We start from the raw sequence: 14,245 nt of genomic DNA, 5'->3' as shown, positions 1-14,245 counted from the left end.
CTAACTAAGGCTAATTTCTAAACTAATAACACAAAAGACTCCAGGAGGCAAAGAAGTCCATGTAGTCTAATGATATCGCTACGATGAGGCCAGAAGCCAAATGCCCATAGAACAGAGGTCAATGCAAGGTGCTGATCTGACTCATGCGTTTTTAAGTAGCTTGTAGATTAACATCCCGTAATGTCTTCTGTTACACGGCCAGGCCATAGCAATTTGAGAGAGGTTTGGACTGTGATGGCAAAGAACTAGTAGAAACTCTTAAACCAGTGCTTATTGACGTTTGAAATTACTCATGAGAGCAGCAGGAATTACAGATGCTAGATATTCAGGAGAGAAGAATCACATTTTTAAAAAAGATTAAAAAAAACAATAAAACAAAGCAAGCAGTACTGTCTGGTAATGCTGAATTATGCCATGTCTTTTCGATTTCATTTGGCAGTAGAAACATAGCCATTAATTTGTTATACACATTTCTGCTTAGGTCATAGGAAATGTTCTATACAGCTGTGTGGTATGTGGGAGAGTTAAATGTGGGATTAATTTACATACTTTCTTTTCTTTACTGTAAAAGCAGAAATCATACTATATTTTAGAGATATCTTCTCAAACATTCCACATATACTTGGCCCAACGTGGCTGGATGATGGTGCCAGCTCTAGAGCTTGTTAATGACAAAGCAAAGATTCACTGCAAATTGTAAAAAAATGACCCAGCACTGACTTCCTCTGACTCTACCATCAACTGCTTGGCAAGTCCTACAGCACAGCTTCTGTAATCTTCCCTGAGTGTGCAAGGAACAAGTGGAAAGGATGAACCTAGGGACTGTCCTTGGTGAGAGTCCCTGGAAGCCATTCCAAGAATTCTATACTCCTTTTCAATGAATTTTTTGAACGTGTTCCAACCCTTCACATATGTTCTTTTCCTTTCCTCCCAGTCTGGGTGCCAAGGTCCCTGGCTATCTTTTTAGGCAATCTGGCTACTACTTTTCTTCAGGAAGGAGCACTGAGAACCAAGTATGTGGGTTAACGTTTTAGGTAGTACAGAATTGGGGCACTCAGTTATCTTTCCTTGATTAAAAAAAAAAAAATCAAGCCCATGAAGATCAAGGGCTGATTGAAAATGGGTCTAAGATGAAAGCAGGTAACACTTAAATTAACCTGGTCACACTTCTGAAGCCAAACAAACGGAACCTACAGCAAACTTCATGGTTTTACTTAATAAGCACATTTGACAACTGCTGTGGCAGCAAGTCTAAATCCTGAGGTGGCAACCGGAGAAGAACATCTGGATTTACAAAGTAGAGTGCTGAAAACTAATAGGCATAATTAATAGGGAGCAAGAAATAAGAAGCATCCGATAATTTTCTGTGTCTTAAACCACAGTGAATCAATTGTTGAAACATTTATCTGGAAGAAAGCCTGAGGCATGGCAGCCTATCCTGGGACCTGTCAAAGCCAGGACTAAAGAAAACAATCAAGTGGCTCGCCACCTGGGTTCCCTACGAAGGACAATAGCATCGGAGGCTGATTGAGACTCTTTATGTCTTGATTATAAAGAATATATTATTTTTTAAATACAGATGAGCTCTTCACTCAAAATTAGGTAAAAGTACACTTGTAAAAATATTTCAAACTAAATGATACTAATCAAAGCAAAATGGTAATAATAAAATGATAGTTTTAAGCCAATAGAGGTGACAAAGACTAACTGAATCCTACAAAAAGGCAGTGGCGGGCTGGTGAGATGGCTCAGTGGGTAAGAGCACCCGACTGCTCTTCCAAAGGTCCGGAGTTCAAATCCCAGCAACCACATGGTGGCTCACAACCATCCATAACAAGATCTGATGCCCTCTTCTGGAGTGTCTGAAGACAGCTACAGTGTACTTACATATAATAAATAAATAAATAAATCTTTAAAAAAAAAAAAAAGGCAGTGGCTGCCTGATCCTCAGGGATGGAAAATGAACAACTGTGCTCCCAGACATAACCATGCTCAACTTTCTTTTTTTTTTTTTTTTTTTTTTTTTTTTTTTTGGTTTTTCGAGACAGGGTTTCTCTGTGTAGCCCTGGCTGTCCTGGAGCTCACTTTGTAGACCAGGCTGGCCTCAAACTCAAAAATCTGCCTGCCTCTGCCTCCCGAGTGCTGGGATTAAAGGCGTGTGCCACCACGCCCGGCTGCATGCTCAACTTTCATGTTATACTTGGGAAAGCACAATATTGGAGTCAACCACTTTTGAAGTTTGTTTTTTGAGCTTTTTTGTTTTGTTTTGAGAGTCAGGGTTTCTCTGTGTAGCCCTAGCTGACCTGGAACTTGATCTATAAACCAGGCTGGCCTTGCACTCAGAGATCCATCTGCCTCTGCCTCCCAAGTGCTGGGATTAAAGGTGTGTGCCACAACTGCCTGGCTACCTTTGATCATTTTGGCAAACATTTTTTTTATAAAAGGTTGAAGGAAAAGAGTAACAATTAAGACCTGCTTGAACAACATAGGGAGTTCAAGGCCAGTCCTAGTAACTCAGTAAGGTTCTGTCACAAAAGGACAAACAGCAGAAGAGGCAGGTGAGCTGCTGGAATACAGCTCCACTGGTGGCATAGCATCTGCCTAACTAACATAGGAAGCCTTGTGTTAAACACCCAACACTACTTCAAACAGTTGGCAGGGCTGCAGGGCCTGCAATCCTAGCACTTGGTAGGTGGAAGCAAGAGGGTCAGAAGCTCAAGGCTATCCTCATAGATACAGTAGTTTGTAGGCCAGCCTGGAATACACAAGATTCCTTTTCCAAAAGGGGCTGGGGCTCTAGTTCAGTGGTAGAAAGAGTGCGTGCCTAGCATATGTGAGGCCCTACATTCAGTGTGCAGCTCAGAATTTAAAAAAAAAAAAAAAAGACCAAATTTATGGGCTCAGCAATAACAAAATCTAAAAACAGCATTTGGAAAAGGTTTTCTTATCTAAGTATATTATTAAAATGTCAAAAGAAAAAAAAATGCTAAAAATAAGGAAGTCAGCAGCTGGGCGTGGTGGCGCATGCCTTTAATCCCAGCAGGGAGGCAGGGGCAGGTGGATTTCTGAGTTTGAGGCCAGCCTGGTCTACAAAGTGAGTTCCAGGACAGCCAGGGCTATAAAGAGAAACCCTGTCTCGAAAACCCAAAAAAAAAAAAAAAAAAAAAAAAAAAGGAAGTCAGCTAAAATGTACTTTAATTTTAAAGTACAATTAACATACTTTAATATAGTTTGACTGTTGGGGAAAACATAATATAATAATATAAAGCATTTTTAAAAACTGGTTCCATATTCCAGGTGTGTGAAAAGCGACTGTCAGCAGACATGCCCTCCACCTGTGCCTCTTGGCATCCCATGCCCATTTACAATCTATCTTCAGATCTCTTCTCTAAAAACTGCAAATTTGAAACAATGAAGAATTGAGATTTGAAGAAAAGCAAAATTTCAGTATCTCCATCAGATTCTGTTTTGATAAACCCTGAGAACTTAGTGTGTTTACTTAATGATTATCCACAGAATTATATAATTTGCCTAAATCATAGCTTATATATTCCTAACTCTCGGTGAACCTTTATGTTAAATGGTTATTTAAAAGAATAAATGAAACAGAAAAAATAATATGGACAAAATAACTCCTGATGCTCAATTTAGCAAATAAAGTTAACACTTTAGGCCCTTAGAAAATTCTTAAAAATTCATCATTTCTTCATAAGCCAAAGCTTCTTGGTAGCCATTTGTCACCAAGGACCCTACTCTATTAGCACAGACATGGTAAGAACAGTTTTATGTAAGAAAAGAAAACCATCCCCAGTCCAGATAAGTCCTCAAAAGCTGAACCACCCCAAAGCTTTCTCTCATCTAGCACAAGCCGACACTCTCAAACAGCAGTTACAATTTAAAGTCACAAATCCTGCTTCTAATGATGGAAAGTTTAAAAAAAAAAAAAAGACCAATGCGTTTCCACTGGAGAATAAAAGGGTTCAGGGTTCAGGCAGATGCCCACTGCTAGCAACTGTTACTGGGTCAGCCCTGGTCTGGATGAACCAGGAAAGGTACCCAGGCATGCCCACAGGTTTATGCTACCTATTCCAGAGTACCCTGATTTAACTTCTTCCCATGTCCCTACAAGGTTGTGATTTTCATCCTAAGTTAGACTCGATTCCGAAGCCTCTTAACAAGTGTTTTTATTAAAATAAATAAATAAATAAATAAATAAAACCCCCCAGAAAACCCCAAAGTATAGCTTAAGTGACCCAACTAAGGACAGGAGCTGGTTAACTGAGAGCAACGCAATGTCTAAAGAAAAGGCTGAGTCAGCTCGTTCAACCCCACCCACCCGCAGCATGCCACATTTAGAAAAATGGAGACCCAGGGACTGATTCAATGTACTAATTTATATGCCAGCAGTGGAAAATGGGTGAAGACAGGAACAGGGACTAAGAACAGTTCAGAATAAAGCCACGGACTTCAGTAATTAAAACAAGCAACATTAAAACAGCATCTAAGCAGAGAGTTGACAGAGAAACAAGATTTGATATTCTGTCTCTGTTAAAATAATGACATATAAACAGAGGTGAGCTGGGCACTCTAACCTTAATTCCAAGTATGAAAACACCAGACAGAAATGAAGGCCATACAAAGATAAGAAAACAAACTCCCTTTCAGGGCCCCATTGGACACTGGGGTCGGGGGTGGTCTGTCACTTCAGTTATCCTGGGCAGCACCTTCTCTTTTCTTTAAGTGGACCTCTTCACCAATTCCCTGAACCAGTGTATGGTGAAATATCCCTGTTTAACTGTACAGTTTGCCTTTTGTTTCCTAAAGGGGGTGATCCCCATCCCCGCCCCGAACCCTCAGAGTTAACTTTCTACACCACTCTAACTCAGCCTCAGCCTTTCCATATCCCCAGGTCTGTTCTGTTGTCTTTTAATTGGGGGCTTGGCTCCTCTTCTTCCTCTCCTTATGTCCCCTTACCTCACTTCTTCCCACTGTCATTGCTTCCTATGCCCCTGGAACCCACAACCTTATCTCTCCATCTTGCAGGGCTGAGTTTCTCTGTCAGCCTTGGCCCCCCTGCCTTCCTGCCTGGCTTTCCCCAGATGGGCCTCCCACTTCATGCTGGTACTGGCCTCTTTCTTGCTTGTGAACCTGTCTGGAGAGTAGCTACTAGCACATTCAGTTTTGCTATTTGGATCTTTGTGTCTTTATTGGTGGCTCTACACTGCTCTCCAAGCCTTATTTGAGGTCTTCTCCCTGGGTGGAAGGTCTGTTTCTCCATATACTTGCACTCCTCCCTGTTGGCTTCCCCTTAATCTCCACAAAACGTGTCATTACTTTCCACCATATGCTTCTCTGTGCATAACACGTGCCCAATCAATTCTTTGGGAGCCTCTGAGAGCATATGATCTGGATCTTTCCTTTTCTGTCAGGTGAACTCATATACTCCCAAGATGTACACAACTGTTTATGTTCTCTCTGTGTGTGCATGTGTGTGGGAGCTTCTGGAAGCTCTGCTGGCCCAGGTTTCTGCTTCTCACGATGGCTCTGCCTAAGACTATTTTTCTCTGTATGCATTTAAAGTGCCTGGCACTAGTAGGAGCTCAACAGATGTTAGTTCTTTTTCCACTTTTATCTAAGTATGTGAGGTCCGAGTCCCTCTGTGCCTGTTTTATGAGACATATTGGAATATATTCTTTAGTAGGCACTGAACTTCTTGTTAGAAAATCCTGTGGGGTGTAGCTGTTTGTTTCTTTTCTCTGAACAAAATGCCCCTGGCTCTTCCATATGGTATAGTCTTTCCCTTCGACAACATGTCCACTTTCGTCTCCCTACTCCCCCACCCCCTTTTACATGCCCATAATCGGCTTCCTTATACCCCCATCTGGTTAAATTGTCATTACGGTGCCTTTCTGTGCGAAAGTTCCTGGGTTTGGACTCCAGCTACAGGGTATGTGCCTTGGAGCCTCTTCCTCTAGTGGAGTCAAGCGCTCAGAGTATGGGATGAGGCGGAGACCACAGGTTTCTCTCTCTGGGGCCCAGGAAAAGAGCAGAATCTCATCCAGTCAGCCGTCTGTCTCCCCACAACCTTCGGGCTCGCTCCTCGCCAACAGACAGCGAGCCAGCACAGGACGCGGAGCGCCTTTCGGCTACGCGGAGCTTCTGAGAATTCCTTTCCCCAGACCCGGCCGTCTTGTTTCAGGCTCTAGTTGATTTTGAGTCTTCTGGTGTCTCTCCCGGAGATGAGGTGTCGGTTTGCGGCCACTCGGTATGCGGTGTGTCTCCGGGAACCCAACCCACAGAGCTGGAGTCCCCGAGTCCCCGAGAGTGCAAGGTGTGTCCCCCTCCCCCTCCTCGCAGCGCCAGTGTCCCGGCCTTCCCGAGTACACCATGTACACTCTCGCCTGCAATAGGGGTGCCAGTGTCTCCGAGTCCCTGAGAGTACTAGTTATGTCTTCACCCCCACGGAGTGCCGCTGCCCCTCGCTCAGCGACTCAGCCATCCCTCCGCGTTTCCCAGAAAACTCTGACCGCTCGCGGCCTCCGACCCTCGCTTCTTTACTGGTAGCTCCGTGCGCCCCCTCCGAGGGTAAGGCGATCGCCACACTTCTCTCCCAAAGGACCCGGTTCCTCCTCCGGACCAAACAAGCCAGAAACCCCGCGGGCGGCTGTCGGAAAGTCCCGCAGCGGCCGCGCAGCCCCGGCCAGGCCGACCCCGCCACAAGGGGCCGCCCGCCCGCGCCCTCGATCCAGAGGCCCCGGACCGCGGCGTCGGCGCCCGCGGCTGGCCTCGTTCCCTTCGGCGGGTGCGGAGGCAGCAGCGGGAGCCAGCGCCCCACCGGCGCGGCGCCAGGCGCCCGGCAGAAAGATCAGTGGCCGCCGCCTCCCCGAGCGCTGCCCGGCCGGCCGCTCACCTTGTGGCTCTGGTAAGTCTCCAGCGCCCGGATCGCCGTCTCGGTGAGCTTCACATGCAGCACGGTGATGTTGTCCTGCCCCAGCCGCCCGCACGCCAGCCCGTACCGCTGCTCCTCCCGCAGTCCCGCAGCCCCCCCCGCCGCCATCTTAAACTCCCCGGGGTGCCACCGCGGACGCCGCTCGGGCTCCAGCCTCCACTGCGGCCGCGGCTGCTCGGGCTCCTGCAGCCGCCGCCACAGCTACGGCCATCCCGCTGCTGACGTACTGTCATATACTGCGCGCAGCTAGACCTCGGGCTTCCACAGCTGCGGGCCGCCCCACCCTCGAGCCCGCACCCCGCCCTGGACTCTGTTCATTGGTCTGAATCCCCACAGAGCCTCCCTCATTGGCTGCTCTTCACCTCAAGGGGGCGGGGCCCAAAGTCGCAGGAGTTTTGCTCTCAGGACGGGACGTCCGACAGAGGAGAGGTTGACGTCGGGGTGACGCGTCGAGTTAATCTTATCTGACGTCATGTCTCGTCTTGGCTCTCCTGCGGCGATTGGCTGGACCGATTTGGGGCAGAACCCTGCTAATTGGGTGTCAAGGTTACCAAGTGAGCCTAAGTCGGAGCCCCGCCCCTTGAGAGGTAATAGTGGACCGAACACATAGGTCAACCTGTTCTTGCGGTACGAAGTGAAGATCCCCATTCGGTAGGGGTGAAGGCAGGACAGATGACCAAGTACGGATTTTGTTTCCTGACAGCTGCACAAGCTTTGGGTCTTGATATGCTCTGTGGTGCAGACACCGTAGGCTGTCTCAAGAGAGCTTTTCCTTAAAAGGAAGTTCAGTACTGGGGTGGCACAAAGGTTTATTTATTTGTTTGTTTGTTTGTTTGTTTGTTTATTTTTAATTCCAGACTTGAAATTACCAAGTCAGCTGTAGTCTTCAGTAGTTGTGTGAGACTGTGTGGAAAACTTAAGCACAAAATTATACCAGTGCATTAAATGTGTTTTGAGTGGTGGTCATGATACAATAAATAGAGTTGGACCTTAGAGTCTTTCAAAATCAACTCATACATGTATGTGACTTCAAAGGAATAGAATATGCACTGGAGCTCATCATATGATCAGGGTTATGCCTTTTTATGGGTCATGGGGAAACCATACTGTTCGGGGTTTCTTCTTTCAAAGGCCCTTGAAGAGTATAACTGACCTTGAGGTAGGTAAAAAGAAACAATGATACCACCCATTCTCTGAGTCTTCTTTGAGATCTGTGTCTTTCATTGGTTTTATTTAGGCTAGGAGGTCTTACTGAGTTTAAATGGAGGAGGTAGAGGCCAAAGTGTAAGGAGGCTTGGCTTAGTTTCCACTTCAGTTTACACTGTGTGTGGGCATGGCTAAAGGAGGGTGCCTACAGCAATCCTCTTTAAGCTGTGTGCGGATAGACTAGATAGGTTTCCCCTGAGAAGGTCAATTAATTGGCTGATCAGAAACACAAGACAAAAAGCAAACAATTGCCAAGTTGAGGCTGGGAGATTGACTGTGGAAGGTAGGTTCTAGGCCCGCCTGGGCTTCAAACCAAGCCCTGTCTCAGAAAACAAGAGCAAAAACTAAACAAACAAACAAACAAGTGAAAGATTTAAAAGCAGGGATAGGCACTCTGTACAAATATCCCTTTTTGGCCGGGCGTGGTGGCACATGCCTTTAATCCCAGCACTCGGGAGGCAGAGGCAGGCAGATTTCTGAGTTCAAGGCCAGCCTAGTCTACAAAGTGAGTTCCAGGACAGCCAGAGCTATACAGAGAAACCCTGTCTCGAAAAACCAAAAAAAAAAAAAAAAAAGAAGATATCCCTTTTTGTTTTAAAAATCGAGACATTCATTATTGTAAAGCCCTACCATCGTCTTTCTGGATTTTTTTTTTTTTTATAGATATTTACATGGTATTTTTCTAGCTTTTAAATACAATTTGGGCTATAATTGCCTTTAATTCTATATTCACCCCACACCTTAGTAAATCCCCCCTTTTCCAGACCCTCAAGCATTCTATGAATGCTTGCTATGAAAGTCTCAGAAGGAATTCTTTCTGTAGTGTGGTTATTAAATAAAAGTCTGAGTATCAAGTCTAGTTTCATCAGATCACTTTGTAGCTTGTCCTGATTTCAGCCCACTGGTATGAGTTCTGTTAACCCATGGTTTCCACCTATTACTTTAGTGTTCGTATAGTGCCAGTTCACTTAAATTCATTGAATAAGGAAATTAAGGCAATAACAAGGGGGTGAATTAAGAAATGTACTTTTACAGGGCAAAATAAAAGCTTCATGTTTCATAAAACATGAAATATACCTGACTCAAATATCTAAATGAAATATAGTCTGGAGAACACTTCTGTGTGAACCTTTCTTGTTTTCTTTCCTTCTCTAGGGAAGAACTTAACACATATCTAACGCCTTAGTTATTTGGGGGCGGAGTGAAGATGGAAATGGGGGGGTTTGCTCGAACAAGTTAAGCCTGTATCCCACTGCTTTTCCGGTGAGGGTGGGTAAATCCCCACCCACAGGACATCCTAACTTAGTCTCCTCTTACTAAGAATTCTGATGACAGCCAAAGGCTGGGGGAGTTTTGAAACGTCTTATTTCTTTCCCCTTTTCTAGTAGAAGATTATTATCTTCATTTTAGGTAAAATTTTCTCACACCTTATTTTATTGGGAATCAAATCTTTATTAATGGCTAATATGATGGTGTAGCAAATTAATGTTTATTTGCATTATTTTTCCCTTTTGAGCTTCTCAACTGGGCATGGAAACAATCTTCATACATGCCAGAGTAGCACTGCCCAACAGAAATTTTGATTGATTATGCTGATACAAGCCAGATGGTCAGTTTGTGCTGTCCATAAGAATAGTTTGAAGGAGGCTGATGAAAGTCACCCTTTGGGAGGCTTACCACTGTATACATGTTTTCTGTATCTTTGTTCAGGTTCAGTTTAAATGATTAGTCATTGAATGCCAGATAAGTGTAACATTGTGGAAAATTTAAATATTCAACGTTATGGTTTCCAGGGGGAGTTTTCTGTATAAATGTGAATGAACCAACACACAGCAAAGCAATTAGAGAATTAGTAGATGCTAATTTGGATATGTTGGTGATGAGCTTTAAAAAATGCAAAAAAAAAAAAGTCTAGAAGTTTTTGTGGAGGTAGGTCTCTTGAAGGCCAAGTGAATTCTTGATAAGTTGAGTGATACAGATGGAGAGATATCAATACTAATTATTGTAATAATCACTCTAAACAAACTCACTCATTTTCTGAATGAGGAATCAGAGACCCTGTTAATTTAAAAGGAACCTGCCTAACTTATTATAATTGGAAGAGGTGAGTCTGAGTCAGCTTTTTAACCTAGCACCTATATACACTGAATAGATATTGTTGTCTTTCACAATTACAAAGGGAAATAGTGTGAGGCAGGACCTACCGTGGCTCTGATGTATACTTGTGGAGTTCATAGAGAGGCTGCTTGAACATTAAGAAATATCGTGGCCTTCAGATGTGCCGTCACCCCTCATCTCTGGTTGCTACATATTTAGCAACCATTTCAGATGTCTCTGACATCTTCAGGAACCATGTGATACCAAAATAAGTGAAACAGATCAAAATGTCATAGCGATGGTGCTACTAGGTTATGATGAGTTGGAGGTATTTAAAAACCTGATAATTTCTTGGTTCAGATTAAGTGATCTCGTCCAGTATTGCCAGATTTAATTTTTAGCATAGCTAGTAGACAATAACATTTATATGAAACCTTTGATTTTTATTAGCATTTAGCCAAACATTTTAATGTATAGTAACAAGCTTGCTTATCCTAGCACTTGAGAGGATGAGGCAGGAGAATTAAGAGTTCAAGACCAGGTTGGACAAGTGTAGGGGTTGTTTGATAATTTCTTGTTAGGAAGTATTAGAGATAGAGTGCTATATAGATTTAAAAAAACAACCAAAAAAAAAAAAACCTAAACTGAAATGGGGTTCAGCAAATATCTTGTATTTCTGTAGATTGTATGTTTATCTAGGAAAGGCTTAAGAGTGGTACTTATATAGATGTTGGGAAGGGAGGTTGAGTCTTTCTGTAACCATATATACAAAGAAGACCCAAGACTAATAGTTTTCTGGAATAGACTGCCCATCACTGCAGTTTTTCAGGTACCAGTTCCATTCTCGCTCTTGTATACTAGGATACTGGGATTGGTTAGTGCATATCCTGGCAGAGGCAACCCCTGCTTTTTCCCACAGGCTAACCTTTTCTGACCATCTTTTTCTACAGTTAGTCTCCAAGATTCTTTGCTCATTTTAGGGCAGTCTGACTCTTTTTAAAATATTTGATCTAGGTAGATGTAGAGAAAGTTTGGTTAGCCTCTTGGTACCCTATCCGTCTACGCAGCATTCCTGTTTCATCATCTGTTCTATTCCTTCCTTCACAGATGGGGCTGAGTAGTGATTGTGCAATAGAACAAGACAGATGTAGGTGGATAGTGTAGATGTGTCTTTATTCTCTACTCTTTTTAGATTGATCGAATTCAACAGTTCTCTTTTAGAGATATGATACTTCATTTTAACTATAAAGGTAGTGTAGGACCTGGGAGAATGGAGTCAATAAATAAAGCTGACTAAAGTCTCATGAAATAGCCAAGTTTATTCAGAGCACCATAAAATTTATATTCTGAGAGTTAAAAAGAGTCACATGAGTAAGTAAAGTGTGCATTCACAAGGGCCAGCCACATGGGGCAGGCAAGCAAGCACGTGGCAGAAACGTTTCTTCCACCGAGGCATATAAATGAATAACAATAGCCAGTCCTAGTAAACAATCGGATGCAAACTCACTCCTATCCACTGTGCCTGGGAGGGGCAAGAAAGCACAATCCAAGAACAATTCTGTGGTTTTGATGAAACTGAGGTCCTAAAACTCTTGTAGTTTCTTGGAGATTTTCACACAGGCACTTAGAAATCTCCTCGAACAACCAAAAAGTTCTTTTTCTCGAATTTTGTTTGTTGGGTCTTGTCTGTCTGTCTGTCTTTCTTTCTTTCTTTCTTTCTTTCTTTCTTTCTTTCTTTCTTTCTTTCTTCCTTCCTTCCTTCCTTCCTTCCTTCCTTTCTTTCTTTCTTTCTTTCTTTCTTTCTTTCTTTCTTTCTTTCTCTCTCTCTCTTTTCCTTCCTTCCTTCCTTCCTTCCTTCCTTCCTTCCTTCCTTCCTTCCTTCCTTCCTTTCTCTGTCTCTCTATTTCTGTCTCTGTCTCTCTCCCTCTCTTTCTTTCTTTCTTTCTTTCTTTCTTTTGTCTTTTCTCATTAGAAGACCTATCTATAAGAGGTTGTTTGCCCTTTGGAAAGAAAAGTCATATTGTATTCTCTTGCATACCCTAAACACCAAAACAAATAAGCAAAAAAGCAGAGCAGAGCAGAGCAGAGCAGAGCAGAGGAGAGCAGAGCAGAGAGCAGAGAGCAGAGAGAGCAGAGAGCAGAGCAGAGCAGAGCAGAGCAGAGCAGAGCAGAGCAGAGCAGAGCAGAGCAGAGCAGAGCAAAGCAAAAACAACTTTCCTTTCTTGATACAGATGCAGAGAACTGTCCATAACATGGTAATTAACAATCTCTTTTTTATGTGTGATAATTGCTTTCTGGCTTTTCATCATAGTGTAAAGCCCCAGAAGATGGCAAAAAGATTCTAAAAGAGTATTGAAAAGAAGCTCACATTTCCAGATAAATTCAAGAATTAGGTAGAAGGGAAATATGCTGTTTGTCTGCCCAGCTCTTCATTTCTAACATACTAATAGTGAGCAATACCATCATCAAGAAACAGGGTTTCACATGTGGAACTTGTGGCTCTAGCTATATTTGTAGCAGAGGATGGCCTAGTCGGTCATCAATGGAAGGAGAGGCCTTTGATCCTGTGAAGGCTCTATGCCCCAATATAGGGGAATGCCAGGACCAGGAATGGGAGTGGATGGGTTGAGGAGCAGGGGGCAGGGGAGGGGATAGTGGATTTTTGGAGGGGAAACTAGGAAAGGGGATAACATTTGAAATGTAAATAAAGAAAATATCTAATAAAAATTAAAACAAACAAACAAACAAACAAACAAACAAAAAAAGAAACAGGGTTTCACTTAAGAGCCCAGGCAGGCTTCAAACTCCCATCTCCAATCTTTTGAATGCTGGGATTACAGTCCTGTCCCACCATACTGGGCTTACTAGCTTATTCTTGATAAAGCTTTATCAAGAATAAAAAAGTAGTTAAGTTATATTATTTCTGCATTTCTGTCCCCTTAGAACATTGTAAGGTAGCAGCTATTGTAGACTCTTGTGCTTGAGATCAGCAAGGCTCAGAGAAGCTATATATGGTCCACATTATGAGTAAGAGAGCCAAGCCATACCTCAGTCTTTGTATTCCAAATCTAGCAATCTACTTTTGAACATAGCTCTGAGGTCTGAAGAGTTAAACTGAATATGCCATGATGGGTACATTGTGATACCATTGTGGGTACATTGGGAACTGTTTTTGTTGATGCTTTTGAAAGAATACTGAATCATTTGAACCATGCCATTTCATGCCAACACTTAACATCCTTCTGCATATCAAAAATATCCACTCAGCTTTGGTGACTTTAGTGAGATTTATGAAAAGTACATTTTGTGTTGCATCACAACCTTTTGTGTAATAAATATGCAGAGCATCTATATGCTCATTTGAAAAAAATCATGATAACTCAAAATGATTAGATTTTATGGTTGTCATATCTTGCTTATATTGTATATCATTCATTTCTATGATTTATTTGACAATGTGTCTTTGGTCAAAAGTACCCCAATAATGTCATTTGTTCCCATGTGAAAATGCCAATTACTTTATGACCATAAGCACAGAAAAAGCAGTGGCTGCCTAATACTTACTTCTAGTACCTTCTATAGCAGCAAGTATACAATAAATATAGCTCACCTATAAACTTGGAAGATCATTTTGATTCAACTTAGGGGGCTAGAATCCCAGCTGTGATGGGTCACATTTTTATCTTCAATCAATTATTCAAAAACTGAATCAAGCAGCTGCTCCTTGGCCTTTTATGGTATACTATTTGGAGACCTTTTGCTAATGCTTGGAATTTTTTGGATTAAGCACCATGATCCTTTTAGGTTAGACGCTTACAGAGCTAGAACTAGGCAGTGGAATCTAACAGGAAGTAAGCTGCAAGGATGAGGCAAGTTCTGCAAGAAGCGTGGTGTAGACATTAGTTGGTGACGCTGGCGTTGCTAGTAATCATTCAGCTCAGTTCGTAAGGAGAAACTTCATGGAAAAGTTGGCATTGTGGTGCAAAGCTTGCA

The 14,245-nt window shown here is 42.9% G+C and overlaps 1 protein-coding gene and 1 long non-coding RNA gene across 3 annotated transcripts in view; one reads left to right on the top strand and one right to left on the bottom strand.

The window, feature by feature from the left end:
* Positions 1–7,224, bottom strand: part of Ell2 (elongation factor for RNA polymerase II 2) — a 64,878-nt gene extending 57,654 nt beyond the window's left edge. The window contains exon 1 of the mRNA NM_138953.2: positions 6,911–7,224. Within this exon, the coding sequence (NP_620403.2) occupies positions 6,911–7,057 (147 nt within the window). The 5' untranslated portion in view covers positions 7,058–7,224. The remainder of the gene's footprint in view (positions 1–6,910) is intronic.
* Positions 7,225–7,550: 326 nt separating this feature from the next.
* Positions 7,551–14,245, top strand: part of 1700037F03Rik — a 53,505-nt gene continuing 46,810 nt past the window's right edge. For both annotated transcript variants that reach the window (XR_873683.1, XR_873682.1), the window contains exon 1: positions 7,551–7,629. This is a non-coding gene — a long non-coding RNA (RIKEN cDNA 1700037F03 gene). The remainder of the gene's footprint in view (positions 7,630–14,245) is intronic.

The sequence above is a fragment of the Mus musculus genome, chromosome 13 (genome assembly GCF_000001635.26).
Source record: "Mus musculus strain C57BL/6J chromosome 13, GRCm38.p6 C57BL/6J".
NCBI lineage: Eukaryota > Metazoa > Chordata > Mammalia > Rodentia > Muridae > Mus > Mus musculus.
Note: the sequence above shows the minus strand (reverse complement) of the source record. Positions and strands in the feature narration are given on the sequence as shown.